Source organism: Rhinopithecus roxellana, chromosome 15, assembly GCF_007565055.1.
Source record: "Rhinopithecus roxellana isolate Shanxi Qingling chromosome 15, ASM756505v1, whole genome shotgun sequence".
Taxonomy (NCBI): domain Eukaryota; kingdom Metazoa; phylum Chordata; class Mammalia; order Primates; family Cercopithecidae; genus Rhinopithecus; species Rhinopithecus roxellana.
The window spans coordinates 126,886,103-126,911,548 of NC_044563.1; the positions used below are offsets into that span (position 1 = coordinate 126,886,103).

Sequence of the window (25,446 nt, forward strand, 5' to 3'; positions counted from 1 at the left end):
GGAGGAAAATGCTGGGAGAACCGGAAGTCGATAGGCGGGGCACCCCCGTCGCGCTTGCGCAAACACGGTTGTCGGAAAGTGGCGAGCCTGAGGTGAACGATGGCGGAGCTGGGTGAAGCCGATGAAGCTGAGTTGCAGCGCCTGGTGGCCGCCGAACAGCAGAAGGCGCAGTTTACTGCACAGGTGCGGGGGCGGGGAGGGTGAAGGGAAAGGAAGTTTCACCTTCCTTGCTGGTCCTGTGCACGCTCGCAGGTCTGTACACTGGCGGCTCACTGGTGCTCGATCCCGGCTGCATCCCATTCCCCTCACAAAAGACAAGTCATGGCTCTCCTGTCCCTGGTGACTGGTAGTGCTCAGGTGCCGGCTATGTAAGCGTAGCGTGGAGAAAAGAAAAGGTATAAAGCAGGGAAGAAGATTTGGGCGACACAAGGGTATGGGAGCCTAGTTAGCCGGCGATATGACTGGGCTGGCATTCAAAAGATCTGGGTTCTCATCCTCCCTCTGCTCCTTGCAGGCCACGTGCCCGTAGAAAAGATAGTAATCCACTGTGGGTTTTGGTTTCGCCGTCACCCCACTGCCTCACTGAATTGTGAGGACCATATGCGACACTGTATTTGAAAACGACTAGAACATTATTGGAGGAAGGTGGACTCTGAAGTAGTCGCTGTAGACTATGGATTTAGAACAAGGGTTTGGAGCCCTTCGGACATGGTTGTAACCTGGCCTGACTTCTTGCTGGCTACATGACCTTGGACTACATAATCACGCCTCTTTAATGGGAGGTGATGACAGCTATCCTTGAGAACCTTAGAGAGAACTGATTTCTTAGTACCCAGCCTCAAAAATAGTAAGCTCTTGGGTTATTTTTTTTCCTTTCGGGTGGGAGGAAGAGGGTGCTTGGAGGATGACCAGCAAGAACCCTGGCTAGAAATCTTTGGGCCCTGAACATTCAAATGAAAGTGCACATAATTTCTGTGCCTGTATGTGCATTTTTCTGGGGAGTGGATCCATAACCCCCAAAAGGTTAATGGAAGAATTACCTTGTCTAGGGGATAGGTTTGGAATGAGTGCAATAGTTTGGGGAAATTAATTGGTTCCCTAGTTTGTTCACACTGGTGCTAGCTACTTTGGGGAATATAACAGGTTATTAGTCCTACCTGAGAATGTACAATCTGTAGGGATGAGGATCTGGATCAATATTGGTGACTAAATAGGAAATGAAGAAAGAGAAAAGCCCGAAGTGACTCTGTGGTTGATTTCAAGAATGGTTTTGTCACGTGTCAAAAAGTGAGAAGTTAATAAACAAGAGTTAGGCCTATCTGCAGACCCAAATGATTACTATTTTTCTTTCCTTTTAGGTGCATCACTTCATGGAGTTATGTTGGGATAAATGTGTGGAGAAGCCAGGGAATCGCCTAGACTCTCGCACTGAAAATTGTCTCTCCAGCTGTGTAGACCGCTTCATTGACACCACTCTTGCCATCACCAGTCGGTTTGCCCAGATTGTACAGAAAGGAGGGCAGTAGGCCATCCCCCAGGAGAATGACAGAAGCAAAGGACTTGTTATTAAGCAGACTTAAGGGCCTGTGGGGGAAGGCTGTCAACCCATTGTCAAGATCAGCATCAGGCTGTTATCAAGTCTGTTGGTGCTAAAAAGTAAAAGATGAAATGTTCAAAGAGTGAAATTTATTTATTTGGAATTCAGAAATTCCAGGTTGTTATCACATCAGTTACTCAATAAGTGTGAATTCTCCAACTCTTCTTTTAATCCCATTTTAGAATTTAATATAGAGATCTCTGATTGGCAGGAACACTAGAAATAAATGTTCCATGGCCAGTAGTGCAAATGGGGGATTGTAGGTTTTTGCAAAACCACCCTAAGCCATATTAAGGGGGTTGGAAGAACCATCAAAGCCTAAGGCATAGAAGAAAGTTTGGGGTTAAGAAAGGTGAAGAACAAAAAACAGCTTTATTGCTTATACATGACCAAGAAAAGGTAAACATGGCAAAAAAAAAAAAAAGGCAAGATGTGTATTCCTTGGGAAAGAGCAAGCCTGCTAGCTTGGCAGGAACGGAAGGTCAGGACCCAAATAGAGCTAATTTCCTAGAGATGGCCTGTTATACCGGCCCATTTTCCTGAGTCTGTGCTTAAAACTAGTACTTTCAGGGCACAAAAACAATGCATGCTAAAAAATATATGGTCAAAGCTCCTTCCAACAAAGATTTAACTTGCTCCAGGAACAAAATAATTGCTTTAGGTTAAGAGGTAGTAATTAAGAGACTATTCCTCTCCCTTTAGGCCCCCACTAATCCCAAAAATAAAAATACACACCATGGAACATTGACAATTGAGTACCAAAGTATTAAAATTTCAAATAAATATCCCAAAAGGTAGCACCTGCTCATAGTTAAGGGATAGGGCACCTCTGTCCAACCATGTATTTCAAGACCAAGCACTTTATTAGAAATCTGTCCCGTAAAGAAACAAATTTAGCAGTTAGAACTAAAAATACCAACTCATGGAATGTCATCATAGTTGTATCTACTGCTGGTGTCTTATACTGTCATGCTACTGTGAAGTAATTCTGTATTACATATCAGGAAAGTAAGGCCAGGAAGGTGAACTTACCTGCTCTGGGCCTCCTCATAACCAATGAATGGCAGAACCAAGACCAAAAGTCTGAGTTTTCAAGCTTTTTACTCAGCCCATTAAGTGACAACCAGGAAAAAATAACAATATGTCACTTGATCTTTCTTCCCATAGTGATAAAATTCACTTGTGTTCTGCCAGCCTTCTTTCGGTGATATTTCGGTTTCCTAAGAATTGAACATACTAAGGATCACAGTATAGCGAGGGAAATAATGTGGTCTCTGCTTGGTGCTTTAATCCAAAGGCAGACTGGGAAGAAGTGGATATGTCCCTGAGAAGTCTGTTTCGTTTTGGAAAATAATTCAACTTAGTTTCAGGGAAAACCTAAACTTCATTAACAGATTTAGAAATAAACAAGACAACATTTAAATGGCAGTTGCTGCCCTGAATCCAGAGTACCATTAGACAACATGATTATTTCCTAAATCTTCCCCATTTGGTAGAGGGTTATCTATGACAACTGAAGAAATAATTTGAACACAAGTCCATTTAGGCAAATATACAGCAATGGAACTAGAAAACCATTTACTACCCAATTAACCACGTTTAGGCGTATACTAAGTATAGCTATCTGCCCCGTCCAGCAGGGAAGTTTGTGAAAACTAGTCCCTTCTAGTAAGTTGTCTATGGATGTTATCATGAAGAGAAAAGGTTTGTTCTTCGGCCCATTTCCTGATTAAGTAAACCGGACCACACTTGTGGGGTCAAAATACAGAAGGATCAAAGCACCAAGGCTAAAGACAAGTCAGTTGTGACACCTGCTATATAAACAGAGAGCAATATAGTGTTGCCTTGTCATACCATCCTACACGACATTAGTTCCAATCCACCTCTTGATCCCAGCCCTTGACTTCCCCAAATTCAATATTCTGATTGGTATACCCAGGTCACTATTGGATCCAGCTTTCTGGGTCCTTTAATTTGCTGTATATGCACTCTACACTAAACGTAATTAATGCAAAAAAAATAATCTCTTCAAGAAACCTTCATAACAAAATACCAGATTCCCCTTTAACAAGAAAAGGGGATCAAGCTTAACGCCAAAATAGAAGACAAGAAGTCTGTCAGAACATAAGGATGGCACAAGACAGCTCTGACCTCAGGCCCTGTGCTGAACAAGAGTCACTGGCAAAACCAAAAGAAGTAAGAACTGTAAATATCCACAGTCATGTGGAAAACAAAAGTGTTTCCCATTTAGTCATCCTCTGAGCTCTCAGCAGACCTTTCATCTGTAGCTACTTTCCAATTTGTGCGTTTGTTTGTCCTCTCCTGTATTTCACTGTTGGCTACAGGGGTATGGACTTTTTTCTCTCTCTTTTTCCTTTTGGTTTTCTTAGTGTCTCTTTCCTCACTTTCCTCAGAACTGCTGGATGCTGAATCATCTGAATGTGAAGTGTCACCTTCTGCCTCTAAGAATAAAGCAGGTTTTTTGAGAGACTTTTTCCTGGATTTTTTCTTGCGCTTATGTGGTTGTTTCCTTTTCCTTGTACCAGAAGCCCCCGTTTCTTCTGAGAACTCACTCGAGGAATCTGCTGTTATATCTGTGGCTTCCTTTTTGCTTTTCTTCTGTTTTTTGTGTGACCTCTTTTTCTGCTTTTTTTTGTGGGATTTCTTTGACTTCTTGTGTTTGCGGGATTCATGGGTAGATGACTTTACCTGGGGAGATGTTTTTTTCCCGTTGGTAATATCTTGCTGATCACTACTAATAAAAAAGTAAAAAATAGAAACTTTTATGTAAAAAAAAAGGATATTATTTTAATATTTTGCATTCTAGATAAAATTGAGATTAACATCTGAATTTTAAATCAGCACTTTAACATATACTTTAACACTTTAATATTCTCATTGAGTTTTTGTTTCCTCTTCTTTAAAATGAAGGTAAAAATTCTAAGCTGCCATACTGGGTTACTGTATGGAATACTATATATAAAAACCAAAATGCTTATAGACATGCCAAACATCAACCAGAGAATGGCAAAACAGGGATCACCTCCTAAATCACCTATTGTTTCTCTAGCTACACTTTCAATGGCAAGTATATTCTTTGTAAAAGTAAGAAAATCAATGTATAATACAGATTTTGTACTATCTTAGTTTCTTTTGGTAAGCCCATTTTCCTTACCTGTCTGTTTCAAATTCTTCAGGGTATAACTCTTTATAACCACTGTGACCCCATCTGTAATATGACATACCACAAGTATTGTTAAAGCAATGCATACATTTTTGGAAATTAAAATTAGAAAGAGTTTGGAGTACATGCATACACAAACATAAACACAAAAGAGATATGGTAGAACCAAGCCCACATTACAGCTCAGTAACAGCTACATTTCCTGTATTGTGCACTATCATTTCAGACACACAAGATTCTTTGGTCCATTTGTAAGAGAACTTGCCATTGTTTTAAGAAACACTAACGAACCTTACACTCTGCTCTTTAGCTGTGAAGCACTTTTCCAAAAACACTTCATAATATCATGCTGTCTACATGGGGACAATTTTTTTTTTTTTTTTTTTTTTTTTTTTTTGAGATGGAGTCTCGCTCTGTTGCCTGGGCTGGAGTGCAGTGGCATGATCTCAGATCACTGCAACCCCCGCCTCCGGGTTTCAAGTGATTCTCCTGCCTCAGCCTCCCGAGTGGCTGGGACTATAGGCACGTGCCATCATGCCCGGCTAATTTTTATATTTTTAGTAGAGATGGGGTTTCATTATGTTGCCCAGGCTGGTCTCGAACTCCTGACCTCATGATCCGCCCGCTTCGGCCTCCCAAAGTGCTGGGATTACAGGCATGAGCCACCGCACCCAGTCCTATTATTATTTTTTTTTCTTTTTTTCTTGAGACAGAGTCTCACTCAGTTGCCAGGCTGGAGTGCAGTGGTGCAATCTCGGCTCAACTGCAACCTCCACCTCCTGGTTTCAAGCAATTCCCCTGCCTCAGCCTCACAAGTAGCTGGGACTACAGGCTCATGCCACCATGCACAGCTAATTTTTGTATTTTTAGTAGAGACGGGGTTTCACCATGGTGGCTAGGATGGTCTCAATCTCTTGACCCCGTGATCCACCCGCCTCGGCCTCCCAAGTACTGGGATTACAGGCGTGAGCCACTGCACCTGGCCTATTTTTTTTTAAATAACAACTTTATTGAAGTATCATTCACATATCATGGAATTCAAAGTGTAGTGCCTCCAGCCCAGGGCAATCACTAATCTACCTTCTGTCTCTATGGAATTGCCTACCACATAAATGGAATCATACAGTTATGTGTGGACATAGTACATACATAGAATCATACAATATGTGGTCTTTTGTGACTTGGCTTCTTTCTTCTCACTTAGCATAATGTTTTTAAGGTTTATCCATGTTGTAACATATATCTGTACTTCATTTCTTTTTTTTTTTTTTTTTTTTTTTTTTTGAGGCGGAGTCTGTCTTGCTCTGTCGCCCAGGCTGGAGTGCAGTGGCCGGATCTCAGCTCACTGCAAGCTCCGCCTCCCGGGTTCCCGCCATTCTCCTGCCTCAGCCTCCCAAGTAACTGGGACTACAGGCGCCCGCCACTCGCCCGGCTAGTTTTTTGTATTTTTAGTAGAGACGGGGTTTCACTGTGTTCGCCAGGATGGTCTCGATCTCCTGACCTTGTGATCCGCCCGTCTCGGCCTCCCAAAGTGCTGGGATTACAGGCTTGAGCCACCGCGCCCGGCCACTTCATTTCTTTTACTGCCAAATAATATTCCATTGTATGGATATATCACATTTTGTTTACCCATTCATAAACAGTTGACAGACATGGATTACTTGGCCATTATTTTTTGGGGCCATTATTAATAATGCTGGTATGAACATTTGTACCCAAGTTTTTTGTGGGGACAATTAATTTTGATAAGTACACATTCTCAGGCCAAATATTAATGCTCACAGGAATTAATCACAAACCTGTCTGGCATGCTAGCTTCATAATCATATAACTTCTTGTTCCAGGATTTAGCCTGAAGAAAATCATCTTCCAGTGTCCCAGAAATTTCATTCTTTGGCCTCCAGTAGTCTCTTTGACTTTCTTCATCAAAACCATCACTGCGCATCCGGCTAAAAGAGAAAGCAGAAGAACTTTTAGATGTAAAAGCAATCTGTGAGTGTACTTTATGGAACATCATGCACAAAACTCATGGAACAAGCTGAGGGGGAAGGAAACATGATACTGTTTAAAAAAAAAAAAAGGTAAAGACATCTGTTCCTCTCTATACATCTGTAAAGTCCAATGGAAGAAATCTGACCAGGCCTAGTGTGGTGGCTCATGCCTCTAATCCCAGCACTTTATCTGTTCCTCTCTGTACATTTGTAAAGTCCAGTGGAAAAAAATCTGACCAGGCCAGGTGCAGTGGCTCACGCCTGTAATCCCAGCACGTTGGGAGGCCAGGGCAAGTGGATCACTTGAGGTCAGGAGTTCAAGACCAGCCTGGGCGACATGGTGAAACCCTGTCTCTACTAAAAATACAAAAAAAGTAGTCAGGTGTAGTGGTGCACGCCTACAGTACCAGCAACTTAGGAGGCTGAGGCAGGAAAATTGCCTGAACCCGGGGAGGCAGAGGTTGCAGTGAGCCCAGATCACGCCATTGCACTCCAGCCTGGGCAACAGAGTGAGACTCCGTCTCAGGAAAAGAAAAAAATCTGACCATTAGTACCCATCCTATTGCAAAGCATAGAGAGATTAAATCAACTCTGGACTGTCATGTGATAGTTCACTTGCTGATTCTCAACTAGGAAGGCATGCAAAGAGGGAAGCAGAACATAATCATAGCTAGGGACACTTCAAACTACCCTACAGATTCTGAAATACACTTCCCTCTGCGCAAACCAGCAACTTATTAGAGAGAGGTCCCAATAACAGTGGGAACAAGGTCTAACCCAATGGAATACTTGAGTAGGAAAAAAGCTGAGAACCATTGATCCAGCTTCTGTTTACCACTTCTACTAACTAGCCAGTAAGCTGCTAATCAGTTACCAAAAATTCATAAGGGGCCAGGCCCAGTGGCTCACACCTGTAATCCCAGCACTTTGGAAGGCCTAGGCGGGTGGATCACTTTGAGCTCAGGAATTCAAGACCAGCCTGGCCAATATGGTGAAACCCTGTCTCTACTAAAAATACAAAAATTAGTCAGGTGTGGTGGCAGATGCCTGTAATCCCAGCTGATTGGGAGGCTGAGGCAGAAGAATTGCCTGAACCCAGGAGGCGGAGGTTGCAGTGAGCCAAGACCACACCATTGCACTCCAGCCTGGGTAACAAGAGCGAAAGTCCGTCTCAAAAAAAAAAAATTGTAAGGGCCTCTTATGTACCAGGTATTGGTCTAGCAGGCAGGAATATAGCAGCAAATGAGAAAATCACAAGCCCTGCTCCTAAAGAGTTTAAGTATTTCTTATATATGTAGCTCTTAACACTTATAAGTATATAAGGATGTTCGCAATTATTCAAGCATTCCCAGGCCTCTCCACAAGGAAAACACAACTAACCTTGCATAATCCTTCATATTTACACTCATGCTATTAAGGTAATGTGAAAAGGCTGTTGATCTCGTGAAGAGGGTGAATACATAGGGTGAAGAAAAGTCTGAGGCCGGGCAAGTGGCTCACGCTTATAATCCGAACACGGGGAGGTTGTGGTGGGAGGACTGTGTGAGCCCAGGATTCTATACCAGCCCGGGGAACACAGCAAGACACTGCCTCTACAAAAAAAAAAAAAAAAAAAAAAATAGCTAGGCATAGTGGCATGCACCTGCAGTCCCAGCTACAAAAAGAAAAGCCTGAAAGAATGAAAAATTAATAGAGAAAGGAATGACTGATCAGCTTAGTGACCACAAGATTCCAGTAGAAAATCTTAAGTTAAAAGCTATCAGGTAAGGTTAGAAGCCACAGAACCCTACACATTCATAATTGTTCAGGGAGAATTTTTTAACTCTCCATTGTAAATAAATACAAAGAGTGGGAGTATATGCATCATAGCCATTATCTTTATGCCTAGATTACGAAAGAGGAAAGGCTTAAGGACTCACAGAACTAAATTCATCTATCCTTAATATACCAAGTATTTTTAAACAAAAGTTGATGATTCTGAAAAAGATGAGAATTATTTTAGTTCTCAGAGCTGCAACTTCACCTTGAACTGCTGGGTAGCATTTTCCTTTTGGTCCCCCGGTAAGCATCTTCCATCTGTTTTTCCAGTTCTCTTATTTTCCACATATCTGATTCCTCCTGAATCTAGAATTTTTAAAAAGGAAAGAAATAAAAATAAGTTACTAAAAATAACTTTCCATTACAGAAAAGTAACTAACTGGCCGGGCGCGGTGGCTCACACCTGTAATCCCAGGACTTTGGGAGGCCGAAGCAGGCAGATCACGAGGTCAGGAGTTCAACAACAGCCTGACCAACATGGTGAAACCCCATCTCTAATAAAAATACAAAAATTAGCCAGGCATGGTAGCATGCACCTGTAATCCCAGCTACTCAGGAGGCTGAGGCAGGAGAATCCCTGAACCTGGGAGGCGGAGGTTGCAGTGAGCCAAGAACACACCATTGCACTCCAGCTGGGTAACAAGAGCAAAACTCCGTCTCACTGTGCCACTGCACTCCAGCCTGGGCCACAGAGTGAGACTCGATTTCAAAAAAAAAAAAAAAAGTAACTAACTGAAAATACAATCTGACTAATTATTGGGCTACAGACTGGGCTATGATCAGGAACCTGGAAAACAAATTGGTTTCTCTAGAAAGTGGCTGAACAGTCCAATCCAGTAAATCTCAAATATCTAGAATTATTCCCCAAAAGAATTTTTAAACCCCTGCATAAACATCACCTTTATCAATTTTGCAATTATGCTGCGATTAGCAAATGATAATGCCACATTTCCAAAATGCAATGTGATTTTAATTGTATCATCTCAATTGAACTTTAAGCAATCTTATGAGGAAAATAAAGCAGCTACCATTATTACATTTTACTGTAAAGAAACAAAAGCTCAGAGATTTTACCAAAGTCCAAACACTAGTAAGGACAGGTCTTTAAACTCCCTAAGCTATAAATCTCTTCTCATAACATTATAATTTTTGTCAAAAATAAAATAAACAGTATGGCTGCTAGAGAATTTCTTGAAAAGCAGAATGTGATTACCCAAAGAACAAGAACACATTTTATTTCTAAGTCTTCCCACATAATTTCATTAGATCTGTGCTAGATTTATCTGTTTCTAGTTACCATTTTAAATCTAGGCTTACTATACAACTAGGGGCAGGTTAACATAATTGCACAGGCAGCTTGGGTAACAGTTTTACCCTCGCCCATAATTTTAAAAATCAGGTGATACGACAGTAATAATATGATCAAACCAAAAGTAGTAGTTCACTGAAGAAAACTAAACCAGGGGCCTTGGCCCTCTTTTCATTATATGTGCTCTCCTAGGTGACCTCATCTACTCTCATGACCTCTTATCATCAACCTATACACCAATAATCCTGAAACCTTTATGTTCAGCCTCAACTTTTCTCCTCTACTCCAAGTCTGAATTTTCAGCTGTTTGGACATCCTATAAGCACCTCACCATCATGTTGAAAACCAAATTACCTTTCCTATCATAATTGTCCCCTTTTTTGTTCTTTATCCCAATTAACAGAATCATCATCACCCACCCAGTCACAAAGGTGGTTACACAGTTGACCTTGAACAACAGCGATCTCAACTGTGCAGGTCCACTTATCCTCAGATTTTCTTCCACCTCTGCCACCTGTGAGATAGCAAAACAAGCCCCTCTTCTTCCTCCTCAGCCTACTCAATGTGATTTTTAATAAAATGTTCTTTTCTCTAGCTACTTTACTATAAGAATACAGTATATAATACATGTAACATAAAAAATATGTGTTAATCCACTGTTTATGGTATTGCTATGGCTTTCAGTCAGTAGCAGGCTATTGGCACTTCAGTTTTGAGGGAGTAAAAAGTTATACACGGATTTTCAACTATTCAGGGGGTTGATGCCCCTAACCCCTGCATTGTTCAAGGGTCAACTGAATTAGATTCCATTCTTATCATTATCATCTAATTAGCCAACAAGTTCTTTGGACTCTATCTCCTAAATTCCTCTTCTTCATCCCTGCTGTCACTAATTTCATGCGAACCCTCATCACCTCTCACCTGTAATACTGCAATTGCCTCCTAATTAATCTCCCTACTGTTTCTCCCCATCTGATTCATTCCCCACCCATCTGACAAACCATCTTTCTAAAATATAACTATGATCATGTCACATCCTGTTTAAAAACATTTGATGTCTTCTTTACTGCCTAGAGGAAAAAGTCTCAGTTCCAAACATCACAATCCAACTCTAATGACCACTGAGGCCTATCTTCTGCGCCTATCCCCTGCATTCCCCGCTTTCTGGAAAATTTCTTGCCATGCCCCGAGTGATTAATGCTCTTTCTTGTTGCCATATTAATGCATGATGCTCTCTATCCAGAATGATCTTTCATACCTAGTAAGCTTATACTTATTCAAGAACCAGTTTAAATATCAGCAGCTCAAATACCACTAATTCTGTAAAATCTTTTCTAATTCCCCAGGGTAGATTTTATTATTTCCTCCTTAGTGCTCCAAAGCACTTTGCAAATATCTCTGTTACACAGTACTTATCAAACTGTATTATAATTATCTATTGTATTCATCATTTTATTTCCTACTTTGTACAAAAGCTTTCAAAGACTAGATGACAAGAATATTCTTTGTATCTCCCAGTTGTGCCAAAATAATGCTTGGCACACTGCTTGCTTTCAGTAAGCACTGAGGAGTAACTAGGTTGTACCTCCCACCTTATTGTGAGCATCTGTGTGCCGGATGACATTCCTCAGGAGAACCTTCCCCAGTGGAATCCGGGACATTCTTCAATCTGAAATGAATCAACAAATAACGTTTAGTAATAATTTATTTTATTACTTTATCTTTTCTTAAATTTTATAAAGAAGCATGAGGTAAAGGAAAGATCACTGAACTAGATGTCAGAGATCCTAAATAATAGTTTTCCCTTTACCATTAAAAGAGGGAAATGCCTAAACACACTAATGTGAGACGAAAGGAGATAATGTACATTAAAGTTCTTTGAAAATGCACAAGACTGCATAAAATTAAGTGCTTTCATGAGCACCATTTTATTTAATCCTCATAATAACTATTTTTTATATGAGGCAAATATCTCCATCCCTATTTTGTAGATGAAGTTTCCTTAAACCTGCCATGCCCCAAGCCACATAGTCCCAGGCAAATGATGTATATCAATGTCTAGATTAAAAATCAAACCTCCAATCCCAATATTAGTTTGGAGTGAAGCAAATACGTAGATTTGAGAGTATCAGGAACCACAGGTGTCAACAGTAACAGAAACTGATGACTCAAAACATCAAATGCAAAGATGTCCTAAACTTCTCCATTTGGGAGCATTTTATTTCCTACTTGGTACGGAAGCTTCCAAAAACTAGATGACAACAATATTTTCGTGCGTAGCTAGCACGGGCTTTGTGCAACCACCCCAACGCTCACTCACCCCTTGATCCTGAGGAAATCAGGCATCTTGTTAGTGAGACGAAGAACCACTCCATTACAAGATCTCCTCCGACCCAGGAAGCCAAGGAGTCAGGGCTCAAAGGCAGCTCTGCAGCTTCACCCGAGTCCTTCGTGAAAACGCAGCCTTCCCACTGGTTAATCTGCCCTCACCTGTGGCCCAGGCCACTGCCGCCTTTCCCCCAGCCCAGATCGACAGGCAGATGTCTCTCCCGGACTGAGGCCGGAGACTGAGCCGGCGCGGAATTCGGACAGCCCGGTTGACCCGGGCATTCCCCCCTCACGCTCCTCTGGGACGAACCCCGGGGGTAAGTTTCACTCCCCAGAAAGGATGGGAACGCTTTGGATGGCTATGGCCTTCGGTTGGGCCCCAGGAAGTAACTAGGGGGCCTGAAGCGGGGGTTGAGGTTTCCAAGTGGAAGACAGAGGAAATATCCCCATCTTTGTCACCGGGATCCCTGTCCCCCAGCGGCCTCGGAGCTCCCGGTAACCTTCCCCCCAAACGCCCTCCCCACACAAATACACACAAACACACCCATACCGTGCGCCGCTGCCTCGCGTGGCGGGGGGTAGGGGGGAAGAAGCGGTTTGGGAGAAAAAGGAGGAGACTTCCTTTTCAGGCCGGAAGTGGTGCTCCTGAGAAATCGTCCCACCAACAGGCAGCACAGAGACTCCCAGAAGGGAGGGTTTTCAGGACACTCCAGAGGTTGACGGGTGCAGAAGGGAGGCGGGCGCTTTCCTGGAACAGAAGTGGGTCGGGCCCAACTGAAAAGCAAGCCTGGCACCAGAAGGGGGACATTCCGGAACTAGATATGAGGAGACTTTTCTGCCTGAAACTCCCCGGACCCAATTAGATGTTGTACCCAGGCTGGTTACCCTGGTAACAGGCGTCGCGGTTTGTCAAGGAGCTGAGAGAAGAGGTGGGTTTGCCAGCCTATAGAATGACTACCCGTTAGAACTGAGAGAAGAGGTGGGTTTGCAGACCTATGGAATGATTACCCGTTAGTTAAGCTTCCCATTTAGCGTAATCCTTACACAGTAGTTGAAGAATCTAAACCTCCTTTTTTCCTCATTCTAAAGATGCTGTGGGACACCTCTCCAATGGGAGAAGAGGCTAAGGAGAGTTATCTGAAGACGTAGAGAAGTGTCCCAGCCTCTCTATTAGCTTCCTTAATCCTCGCAATAACCCTATGATATAGGTATTATCGTCTCCATTTTGAACAGAGTAAGAGGAATATATATATATATATGCACACACACATATACACACACACATTAATTGCTCAAGGTCATACAGCTAGTGAGAGAACTAAGACCGGAATCTAGGCATTCTGGCTCGCAAGTCCATGCTTTGAATTACTAAACTATAATGAGGATTAAGGAAGTTTCATGTACCCCTCACCCCATACACACCTCTGGCAATTTCAGAACTGGGGAGCCACCAGTCAGTGAAGTGTTGGAACAAGAAGATCAGGAAACCCAGATTTAAAATGATTACTCTGACTTGTCAGGGTCCAAGTAGAAGTAAAGTCTTATCTGAGAGGACAGTGTGAGAATTTAGGAAGAGGTACTAGATAATTAAAGGAAAACATAAAGTGGTGCTGCTGATCCACAACACAACCTTTTAGACACAAATGCTAAGTCCTAACTTCACCAAAACAATACCTGGCCCATTGGCCGGGCGCGGTGACTCAAGCCTGTAATCCCAGCACTTTGGGAGGCCGAGACGGGCGGATCACAAGGTCAGGAGATCGAGACCATCCTGGCTAACACGGTGAAACCCCGTCTCTACTAAAAAAAAAAAAAAAAAAAAAAAATACAAAAAACTAGCCGGGCGAGGTGGCGGGCGCCTATAGTCCCAGCTACTCGGGAGGCTGAGACAGGAGAATGGCGTGAACCCGAAAGGCAGAGCTTGCAGTGAGCTGTGATCCGGCCACTGCACTCCAGTTTGGGCGACAGAGAGAGACTCTGTCTCAAAAAAAACAAACAAACAAAAACAAAACAAAACAAAACAAAACAAAACAAAAAAAAACAATACCTGGCCCATTCCACCTCCCCAAAGCAGAAATGAATCAACAATTACACAGACAGTTTTCTTCCCGAAGTCATGTCTTTCCACAGGCTTAAGAAAATTATTCACCACTCATCAGTCATGGAGATATCCTCAAAGGGTCTGCTCACCCAAGTTACTCAATTTTGGAACCTCCTAGATGATCTAGCTGAAAGTGACCCTGAGGGCTATGAGAAGTTTATTCAACAGCAGCTGAAAGAAGGGAAACAGCTCTGTGCTGCCCCAGAACCACAGCTTTGTCTACAGACCAGGATTCTGGTATGTCGAGTTGGTGCCAGGGATGGGGAGGTCTTCAATAAAATGATCCCAGAGTAACCAGAGAATACTTTGCACTTAGGCATTGCTTTTTTTTTTTTTTTTTTGAGACAGAGTTTTGCTCTGTCACCCAGGCTGGAGTGCAATGGTGTAGACCACACCAATGGTGGCTCACTGCAACCTCCGCCTCCTGGGTTCAAGTGATTCTCCTACCTTAGCCTCCCAAGTAGCTGGGATTACAGGTGTGCACTACCATGCCTGACTAATTTTTGTGTTATTAATAAAGACAGGGTTTCACATGTTGGCCAGGCTGGTCCTGAACTCCTGACCTCAGGTGATCCATCCGCCTCAGCCTCCCAAAGTGCTGGGATTATAGGCATGAGCCACCACGCCCAGCGGACCTTTTTTTTTTTTTTTTTTTTTGAGATAGGGTTTTGCTGGCTCTGTCGCTCAAGCTGGAGTGCAGTGGCACAATCACAGCTCACAATCACAGTTCATTGCAGCCCAAGTGATCCTTCCACCTCAGCCTCCCAAGTAGCTGCGATCACAGGTGGGCACCACCACACCTGGCTAATTTTAAAATTATTTTTGTAGAGACAGGATCTCCCTATGTTTCCCAGGCTAGTCTCGAACTCCTAGGCCTCAAGCGACCCTCCTACCTCGGCCTCTCAAAGTACTAGGGTAACATACGTGAGCCACCACCCCGGTCTGGTTTCCTGATTAAAAGCCAGCAGCCTTGGGGAAATCAAGTAACAACAGTATAATCAAACACAATTTTAATACCTGGGCTAGAGTGCAATGGCACAATCTTGGCTCACTGCAACCTCTGCCTCCTGGGTTCAAGCGATTCTCCTGCCTCAGCCTCCCAAGTAGCTGGGATTACAGGTATCTGCCACTACACCTGGCTGATTTTTGTATTTTTAGTAGAAATGGGGTTTCACCATGTTGGCCAGGCTGGTCTCAAATTCCTGACCTCAGGTGATCCAGCCACCTCGGCCCCCACAAAGTGCTGGGATTACAGGCGTGAGCCACCATGCCTGACCTTAAATGGTTTTAAACTAGGTTTTAAGATGTGCAAAATTATTTGCTTTCCAGAAACCAAAAGAAAAAATACTTTTTATCAACCTGTGTCAGTGGACAAGGATCCCAGCTCCCCAGTCAGCCACTCATCCAGTACCTCTAACTGTTGGCAAACCAGAAGATACAACTGAGACATCAGGTACAAATAATTAAGGGAGAGAAAGCACATTGTACAAATTTTATTAGGAATGGACAAGATTTTACTTGGTTGAGAGCATTTCAAGTAAAATTCTTTATTTGGTGATAACAGAATTACAATTAGTGTACCTTTATGCAAATTTAATACTGTTTAACTTTTGTAATAAGATGAGCTGTTTTAATCCATGTAAAAGTGCCAGGAAATGTCATAATTGCTGTAGCACTACTGTGATTACCTCTAAAAAATACAGGAATATTCTCTAGCTTTATCAGGAATATGGTTTAATATATTGCCTGATAGTATCATTAGTGCAACAATTTGTCTTCATTTCCTACCCTTTCATTTACACACACAGATGCTTACACGGTCATTGATGTTGCCTACAATCCTGATGTTCTTCAGGCAGCAGAAAAGAACCAAGTGAAAAAAAATCAGTTAATTCAGATGGCCATGAAATGCATTGAGGAGCAATTCCAGTTCACCCTCTCACACTCTTACCATATTACCAAATTTAGAATAAAAGGAAGCATTCAAAGAATGAAACAAAATCTGATAGGAATCCAAACTGATTCCATAGATTTAAGAGAAAAAATGAGAAGAGGTAAGTTGATGATTGTAAATGGAAAATTAAACTGCTTTAAGATTTTTTTTGCATCCTGTATACATTTTGAAAACTAGAAATCTCTATTTTAAAAGGTGAGAAACTTAAGATAGAAAAATGTATATATTAGATATTAGAAATATCATATCCTTGATTTTTAAATCCTGAAAAATTTGCAATCAAATTATTTGGTTTAAGATTCTTTTGGCTTAAGATTCCCAAACTAATTTAACTGCAGCTTTATCTACCATCTCTACTAACACCACATATATTACAGCTCATAGTATTTTATGTTGTGGATTTTTTTTAATCTCCCCTCCACCCTTTTTTTCATAAAGAACTAACTCTTGGACAGATACGAAGCAGTACTGTGAGCAATCCCGATCATTTTCCTCAGCTGTTACTCCCAAAAGAGCAAGTTTCAGGCAAAGCAGTGTGTCTGATAGAAGAGATTTCCAGTACTGAAATCCAGGTGGAGATAAAGATACCAGCCTATGAACTAAAAATTGTGCATGATCACAATGAGAAACCTCTGAAAACTGAGTTGAAAGTTGAATTACCTGGTATTAATTCTGTCTCTCTCTGTGACCTTAGTGTTTCTGAGGTAAGTTGAATAGATAATACTGTAAATTTGTATCGGCCAGCATTCACTATATTATGCCATAGTAACAAACTACATAATTTTAGGGGCTTACAATGATTTGCTCAGATTACCTGGTGAAGGAGCAATTCACATCTCGGCAAAGGGAAAATAGAAATGATCAAACCATGCAATGGATGGTAATACTTCTACTTAGACATGACACTTCATGATATCTTCTACTCACGCTCCATTGGCCAAAATAAGTCACAAGGCCAATTCTACATCAGTAGGACTGAGAAGTGTATTCTCAAAGACAGTCACAGGAAGTCATATGGCAGGGATGTACTATCCTCTTACAGAAGAGCAAATAGTTAGAGTCAGTCCTACAATCTACCACAGACTACACTCTCGGTCGCAAATATTTGCTTCTTTCTGTAAGGAAAACACCTCCAATCCCAGTATCAGACTCCAAAGGACAGAATTTTGCATTCTCTTCTTCTTGAGCCATGGACTAAGACATATAAAGAAAAGTTATGTGCTCCCTCAGTCCCATCCATCATGAAATGTGGAATGGGGAGAAGATAACCATAATTAACCATCTCAATTCAGAAATGGGAAAAATAAGACACACTGCAGTTACTGGTGCACAGCAATTCTGAAATCCTAGTAGGCAGGCATTGTGAGGGCTCCTTTTCTGGAGGTAGAGGATGTTCTTACTTAAGGTTCCTTGAGAAAGTTCTGTAATTACCTAGCTCCCCAGTTCCATTGTTTTCCACGACCTTTCTTCAGTCTTCAGGAGGATGTTTTCTTTTTTTTTTTTTTTTTTCCCTTTCCCACTATCCACCTTGGCCACATCTGAAGAGTATTGGAGAATGTGCCATTCTCAGATGCTAAGTAGCCTTTTCAGCCTGGTTGCTGCTCCTGGTATCTTGGGGCTCAAAGGATTGTTTTAAATTTTGAAGTCAGTTTCTTTTAGTCCAGGCTGGTAGCATTTGGATTCCAGTCAGTGATACCCATGATTCCTTTTTAGACATTGCCCGTATTTCCAAGACTTACCTGTCTCTTTAGACTTAATTGCTGTTATTTTAGCCAAATATAAGGATTTACTGAAGTTCACCTTAATACATTCAGAGGTTTTGGCCAGGCATGGTGACTCACGCCTGTAATCCTAGCACTTTGGGAGGCCGAGGGGGGCAGATTGCCTGAGCTCAGGGGTTCGAGACCAGCCTGGGCAACATGGTGAAACCCTGTCTCTACTAAAATACAAAAAAACATTAGCTGGGCGTGGTGGCGGGCGCCTGTAGTCCCAGCTATTCGGGAGGCTAAGGCAGGAGAATTGCTTGAACCCGGGAGGCAGAAGTTGCAGTGAGCCGAGATCAAGCCACTGCACTCCAGCCTGGGCAACAGAGCGAGACTCCGTCTCCAAAAAAAAAAAAAAAAAAAAAAAAAAAAAAAAAAAAAATCAGAGGTTTTAACAAAGCATAAAGGTTTAATCTTTGCCTCTATATTGCCTTAATCAGCCTTGGTTGACAGAAATAATTTCTCAATTTTATTCCTTACTGGCTGAAAATAAAAATTAGTTCTACTTTTCAATCATTGAGTCTTAGAATTTTGGGGTTCTATAAAATCCATTTTTTTTTTTTTTTTTTTTTTTTTGAGACAAGAGTCTCTATTGCCCAGGCTGGAGTGTAGTGGCACCATCTCAGCTTACTGTTGGGCAACCTCTGCCTCCCAGGTTAAAGTGATTCTCCTGCCTCAGCCTCCCGAGTAGCTGGGATTACAGGCACGTGCCACCAAGCCTGGCTAATTTTTGTATTTTTAGTAGAGACAGGGTTTTGCCATTTTGCCCAGGTTGGTCTCGAACTCCTGGCCTCAAGTGATCCATCTGCCCTTGGCCTCCCAAAGTGCTGGGATTACAGGTGTCAGCCACTGCACTTTAAGCCACCCTTTTAATTCGACTTGCAACATGGTCCATTCTAAGCTCATCTTTCTTGTAATATCCTGTTAAATGTAGTGAACAGAACCAACACGTTACCAACCATCTATTTTCCCACTTCTTCACCTAAAGCCACATATCAACTAGCCACAGAGTATTTGTCATCCAAATTACTGTGATAGTTTCACTAAAACCTTCATCATTATGAAACATGGATCACTACCTTTCCAGGCTCCAGTAAGTTTCCTTGCTGTTTGCTGGTCAGCCCACATAATTTCGGATGGCAACACTCTACTATGGTGCTGTATCAGTTAACATGTGATGTAGTGAGCAGCAGTAACCACCTTAAAATCTAAGGGATTTACAACAGTAATTTTTTGCTCATTCCAAGTCACATGGCAACAAATGGGATCTTCTTATGGGAAAGGAGTGAATAACTGGGAAGAATAAGTTAGTATCGCAAATTTTAAGCAGGAAATAAATATCTTGGTTTATTATTCTTAGGATGATTTATTGATTGAAGTATCTGAGAAGTACAGATTACATCTGAATCTTCCAAAACCTATTGATACTGAAATGACTACAGCAAAATTTATCAAAGAAAACTCCACGCTAATCATCACAATGCCTTTGGTGTAAAAGAAGAAGAGCATCATGTTTTGGTTTTCAGTGCTAAAGTCATGTGAATTAAAGGACCTTCGTTATGCCTAAAGCAGTAGTGGTTTATCTTAAACACTAATTCCATTATTTTCTAAGTTCATTTTGGCTGAGATTTTCTCTTCAGTTGTTATGATTATATATACATATAATTTTTTTGAGACGGCATTTCGCTCTTGTTGCCCAGGGTGGAGTGCAATGGCACAATCTCAGCTCACTGCAACCTCCACCTCCCGAGCTCAAGCAATTCTCCTGCCTCAGCCTCCCGAGTAGCTGGGGTTACAGGCACGCACCACCACACCTGGCTATTTTTTTGTATTTTTAGTAGAGACAGGGTTTCACCCTGTTGACTAGGTTGGTCTCCAACTCCTGACCTCAGGTGATCCACCTGCCTCGGCCTCCCCAAGAAGTGCTGGGATTACAGGCATGGGACACCACGCCTGACTATGTCTTATATTTTTAAACTCACTTCTTCTTCTCAAATAAACATCAACCAGAAACTATTAAAAACTATTGCCATGACACACTTGTTTTAAAAATATCTTAAGTAACTTATCATTTGGGAAAATTCTAATTGTTTCCAAGTAACAAGTGAGAACTCTTGGTTTACTGCTTGAAAAAGTCTCTAGTAAATTTTTATATCAGGAAAAAATTCCGGACTGTGTAAGAAGTTTTTTATTACCAGGGTGGGTTGTATCAGTGAGTCTCCTCCAATAATAAAAATACAGGGCCAGATATAATATTCAAGCCTATTTAACCTCTGTACTTAATTGAGACTGAGTCTCGCTGTGTTGCCCAGGCTGGAGTGCAGTGGCACAATCTCGACTCACTGCAACCTTCGCCTCCCAGGTTCAAGCGATCCTCCTATCTCAGCCTCCTTAGTAGCTGGGACCACAGGCATGTGCCACCATGCCTGGCTAGTTTTTGCATTTTTAGTAGAGAAAGGGTTTCACCATGTCGGCCAGGCTGGTCTCCAACTCCTGACGTCAAGTGATCCATCTGCCTCAGCCTCGCAAAGTGCTGGCATTACAGACGTGAGCTACCGCACCCAGTCCCTAACCTCTGTATTTCAGTTAAACAACTCTGCCAGGAGACCCAGCTACCCAGCCAGACATTTATCAGATATAGACTTGTTGATAGATTGGATACAATGACATAGTAACAGCAAACAAAATATATCTTTCTTTTTCTTTTTGAGATGGAGTCTTGTTGTTGCCCAGGCTGGAATGCAGTAGTACAATCTCTGCTCACTGAAACCTCCACCTCCTGGGTTCAAGCGATTCTCCTGCCTCAGCCTCCAGAGTAGCTGGGATTACAGGCGCCCACCACCTCCCCTAGCTAATTTTTGTATACTTAGTAGAGACGGGGTTTCTCCATGTTGGCCAGGCTGGTTTTGAACTCCTGACCTCAGGTGATCCACCCTCCCTGGCCTCCCAAAGTGCTGAGATTACAGGCGTGAGCCACCGTGCCCGGCATGCAAAATATATCTTGTATTTGAACAAAAAAAGTAGTTGACATTGCAACAAGTGCTTTTCTCCTAAAGAAATGATCAGAATTACAAAAGTGATGTACTTTCAACTATCATTCATCTCTTCTAAGCTCTGAAATACAAAGGTACCAACTATCCAATTTATACACCAAGTAAGCCATATACAGACTGTACCCATCCCTTAATTATCTTTTCTAGATACAAGTTTCCTTTAATTATCCTTGTAATAAAGTTTCTAGTTCAACATACAGGCCAAAGTTCTTACTAATTTTAAAACTTTTTAACTATAGAAACTAATGTTGTATAACAGAAATAACTGATACATGACATTTAACAGCAAATATAATTTTTTTTTTTTTTGACAGAGTCTTGCTCTGTTACCCAGGCTGGAGTGCAGTGGCATGATCTTGGCTCACTGCAACCTCTGCCCCCTACCCAGCCCCACCCCAGGTTTCAAGTGATTCTCCTGCCTCAACCTCCCCAGTAGCTGGGATTACAGGTGCCTGCCACCATGCCCGGCTAAATTTTTGTATTTTTAGTAGAGACTGGGTCTCACCATGTTGGCCAGGCTGGTCTCAAACTCCTGACCTCAAGTGATCTGCCCACCTCGGCCTCCAAAAGTGCTGGGATTACAGGCGTGAGCCACTGGGTCTGGCCTAAAAGCAAATACAATTTTCTTAAGCCTGGTCTGGATTTTTGGGTTTTTTTTTCCCCCTTGCCTCAAATCTCCTTCTTGAAGGCCTGGCCTGGATTTAAATTCTACTAGCAACAGGATAATTTATCTCCTGAAAAATTTCTGGAACTGTATCATGTCCTAAAATTAACAAACCTATTTTCAACCCTCAAAAAAATGTGAGTCTCACCTTATCTTTCCTCCTACAAAATCACTACCAAAATGTATTTCCTAAAAATTCCTAACCACATAGAAGTGAATCTCTACCCTTGCACTCAGTACTTAGAAGCTACTTACATCAGTATCTGTGTTTGTATACTCATTAAAATGCACATCAAGACCTAATATACTTAAAGTGGTAAAATTCACATTCTAGTTATTTTCCAAAATATTCTCACTCATTTTATATTAATAAAAACAGCTCTACCTTCCCCTCCCTACAAAAAACAAAACGGCCCAGGAAGGGCATTAACTAATAATGAACTATGGACTGGTTTAAATAGGAATCTTACTAAGATTTCTTTTTCTCAAAATTCAAAATTTGGAGGCTGGGCACGGTGGCTCACATCTGTAATCCCAACACTTTGGGAGGTCGAGGTGGGCAGATCACAAGGTCAGGAGATAGAGACCATCCTGGCTAACATGGTGAAACCCCGTCTCTACTAAAAATACAAAAAATTAGCTGGGCGTGGTGGCACATGCCTGTAATATCAGCTACTCGGGAGGCTGAGGCAGAAGAACTGCTTGAACCCAGGAGGCAGAGGTTGCAGTGCACTGATACCACACCACTGGACTCCAGCCTGGGCGACAGAGCGAAACTCCATCTCAAAAAAAAAAAAAAAAAAAAATTGGAGACCAGATTTTTCTACAGACTTCATTTTAGATCATTTATCAGTAGTCATGATGATTTCCCCCATGTATTCCAGGACTTGTGCGTTACACATGATGAACATTCCTCCTATCTCTCTAACGTACTTATTTACTCCTTTCTAGATCATACCTTGGGATACCCTAACGAACTTCACAATCACAACCTTCAGAATTGGGAATAAATCACCTAACACAACCAGACCACATTTTCCATCTTGGTAATAAGTTTCACACCCCAACATGGGGTGCTTCAGGAACTCTTTGAGCTTAAAGTGTTAGATTATATTATCCTAAATGCAGTCCATATTTTACCAATTACGTAAACTCAAAATTTATCTGTATTGCGAGCTTATACATACATGGCTGTCCCTAGATCTAAATAATTTAAATGCGAAAATAATTACCAACAGATCAAAAATTAAACCAGACATATTGAAGATTTATACTTTAATTTTTAAATAATCACATATGAACCAAAAACACTCTTTTTCTTTCTTATTAAAACTTTTTTCTTTCAGTTCTGGTAAGAGACTGAATTCAGATTTAGATTATAGCTCAGATTAATTTTTAACTCAACAATGTTTATTAGAAGGCAACTAATTTTTTTTTCCCCCAAGGGAACAACAGAACCACAAGCATTAGCGAAAGACAAATTATCTTTGAAGTTCTGAATGTTTGAACCAGACTTGGGTCATATTGATGATGGTCCCTTGTGATAAGCTTGTTTCTTTTGGATAATTTTCAACCTAAAATTACTAATTACTGAAAAATCAGATGAATGTATTGTTTTCATAATAATACAGCAAGGTAAAAGGCTGTGTGGAATATATGGAGTGTCACTTGTGCACCAGGTAATAATGAGTATTTAGAAACAGATTCAACACTGAAACACTTAAAGCAAATTTCAGGGGCTAACTCCACATATTACCTATACAAGAAGCACTGGTCAGATTCATTTTAAGTAGTCATAAATAATTTCAAATATTTATTAAAACACATAAATATTAATAGAAAGTCTGGAATTATGATAATGTTCCCAATTCATTTTTATAATCCAGAATATCGCCTCCCTCCTTCCCTCCAAAAGAAAGGCAAAATCTAACAAAATGGAAAAAAGTTCTTAGGCTAAAAAGGTAGCAACCTCGTTAATTTTTTCTCTCCAACAGTATTTTAGGGCTTTCTTATTTTACATGGGATGATGCTGGAGTAGAGGAACACAGAACACTCTTTTACATACATTTAACTTTTTTACTTTATCCAAGTAGAAATTACCATTTTGTTTTTGGCATTTTTAAGCACTCCAAAATGTTTACCAATGTACCCCTCCTCTTCTTTTCAGACAGGATTTGGGATAAATGAACTTTGGCACACATCTAACTCTAGTAACCATATTTTACATATGTACACTTATTCCATATCTATTCCTCAGTTATTTGATAGCATTTTCCACAGTGGAGTAATAAATTCTGTTCATTAGGTTCATTTACAATGAACTACCAGTTAATCTTGGAAAATTTTAGTTTCACAGCTTCTGTTAAATTCTATTAAGAATGTTTCTCTTTTGGAGGTAACTGTTGAATTCTGTACTCAAAATTACACATTTGTTTAAACAAATATCCACACAAATTCTCATTTATATCAAGTAGCTGATTTATATTTAGATTATCTCAAGAGGAGGGGAAACAACCATGTATAGGGATTCATAGAAAAATAAACAATCAGCTGAAAAGGTCTAAGAAAATGTTGACTTTGAAAATTTCACTTATTTTCCTTGAAGTTTTCTACCCTTCCCATCGATGGTAAACCAATATCATGTAATGGAAAATTTCAAACCAGGGTTAAATTCTAAAGTAAAGCTTCAATTCAAGCCCTTCCCCCACGAGAATTAATTTTCCTGACTTCTCCTTCTCTCAACATCTAAGGAGAACATTTTAGGCGATTAAATTTCAGAACTTCAAGGTTCCATCCGGGTTACCTTTATGTCCTTTTCTTTAGGTTCTACCTATTCTACATTTCCTAGTGGAAGTACTTATCACCAGAGGGCTAGGCAAGGCCACATGTCCCTTAATTAGGAGTACAGAGCTAAAAATCTGGTGTCGGATTATTAAATGTGCACAATATTTGGGTGTAATCGGCATTTTAAAAATTCAGTAATGCCCATTATAAATAGCTTATCTGGACAGACTCAATAATAAAAATAACTGGTTAAAATAAAAAGAACCACCTGTTTAATAACATAAATATCTTGATAAGAATGAATCACTGTGACCTGGAAGAGTTTAGAAATTCTTCAGTTAGTTACAACAACATGGTGACAGGTTTTTCAAGGTACTTTCTAAACTCAGCAAGCCACTGGGCTCCAACTGCTCCATCCACCACCCGGTGATCACAACTGAGTGTAACAGACATCATGCTAGCCACATCAAACCTAGAAAAAGAAAAACATTTTAGATATTCTGAAATAAAAGACTGCATTTCAGCCAGTAACCACCCAAATGCTCACTCCTACCCTATAATTCCAACCAGGTAATATTTCCTTCTACTCTTCCAGTGTCCTATACCTTTAGCTCAAATTAACAGCTTGAAGAAACAGACCAGATACCTGGGGTAGGAGTGGGCAATGGGCCAAATCCTGCCCTCTGCCTATTTTTATTGATTAAAAGTTTACTGCAATTCATTTATGTCTTGTTTATGCCTCCCTTCATATTACAATGGCAGAGAATTTATAACAGCGGCCATATGTCCCAGAAAGCCTAAAATACTTACTATATGACTGACAAAAAAAAAAAAAAAAAAAAAAAAAAAAAACGTGCTGACTCCTCACCTAGAATAAGGTTTCCACCTCAAATAGGACTA

The 25,446-nt window shown here is 41.0% G+C and overlaps 4 protein-coding genes across 9 annotated transcripts in view; 2 read left to right on the forward strand and 2 right to left on the reverse strand.

Moving 5' to 3' along the window:
- The first annotated feature begins 30 nt into the window (after positions 1-30).
- On the forward strand, positions 31-2,007 carry TIMM8B (translocase of inner mitochondrial membrane 8 homolog B). Its single transcript, XM_010382357.2, has 2 exons — positions 31-183; positions 1,359-2,007. Exons 1-2 carry the CDS (start codon positions 100-102, stop codon positions 1,524-1,526), a joined length of 252 nt encoding a protein of 83 aa, XP_010380659.1. The 5' UTR covers positions 31-99; the 3' UTR covers positions 1,527-2,007.
- Positions 1,672-12,873, reverse strand: NKAPD1 (NKAP domain containing 1). 4 transcript variants are annotated; one of them, XM_010382353.2, is made up of 6 exons: positions 12,778-12,873; positions 11,492-11,568; positions 8,796-8,896; positions 6,581-6,730; positions 4,773-4,826; positions 1,672-4,349 (listed from the first exon to the last, which is right to left on the reverse strand). In XM_010382353.2, exons 2-6 carry the CDS (start codon positions 11,558-11,560, stop codon positions 3,845-3,847), a joined length of 879 nt encoding a protein of 292 aa, XP_010380655.1. In that variant the 5' UTR covers positions 11,561-11,568; positions 12,778-12,873; the 3' UTR covers positions 1,672-3,844. The 4 variants fall into 4 exon arrangements, with proteins under 4 accessions (XP_010380655.1, XP_010380652.1, XP_010380654.1 ...); XM_010382350.2 differs by having other exon boundaries at positions 1,672-4,352; XM_010382352.2 differs by having other exon boundaries at positions 12,220-12,842.
- Positions 12,874-12,963: 90 nt separating this feature from the next.
- Positions 12,964-19,607, forward strand: PIH1D2 (PIH1 domain containing 2). Its single transcript, XM_010382348.2, has 6 exons — positions 12,964-13,156; positions 14,358-14,565; positions 15,658-15,781; positions 16,137-16,382; positions 16,721-16,986; positions 19,406-19,607. The coding sequence occupies exons 2-6, from the start codon at positions 14,389-14,391 to the stop codon at positions 19,538-19,540; spliced, it is 948 nt and encodes a 315-aa protein (XP_010380650.1). The 5' UTR covers positions 12,964-13,156; positions 14,358-14,388; the 3' UTR covers positions 19,541-19,607.
- Positions 19,608-23,169: 3,562 nt separating this feature from the next.
- Positions 23,170-25,446, reverse strand: part of DLAT (dihydrolipoamide S-acetyltransferase) — a 37,973-nt gene continuing 35,696 nt past the window's right edge. For 2 of the 3 annotated variants that reach the window (XM_030917670.1, XM_030917669.1), the window contains exon 14: positions 23,170-25,018. In XM_030917670.1, the coding sequence (XP_030773530.1) occupies positions 24,889-25,018 (130 nt within the window). In that variant the 3' untranslated portion in view covers positions 23,170-24,888. The remainder of the gene's footprint in view (positions 25,019-25,446) is intronic. The other variant, XM_030917668.1, reaches the window with a different exon arrangement.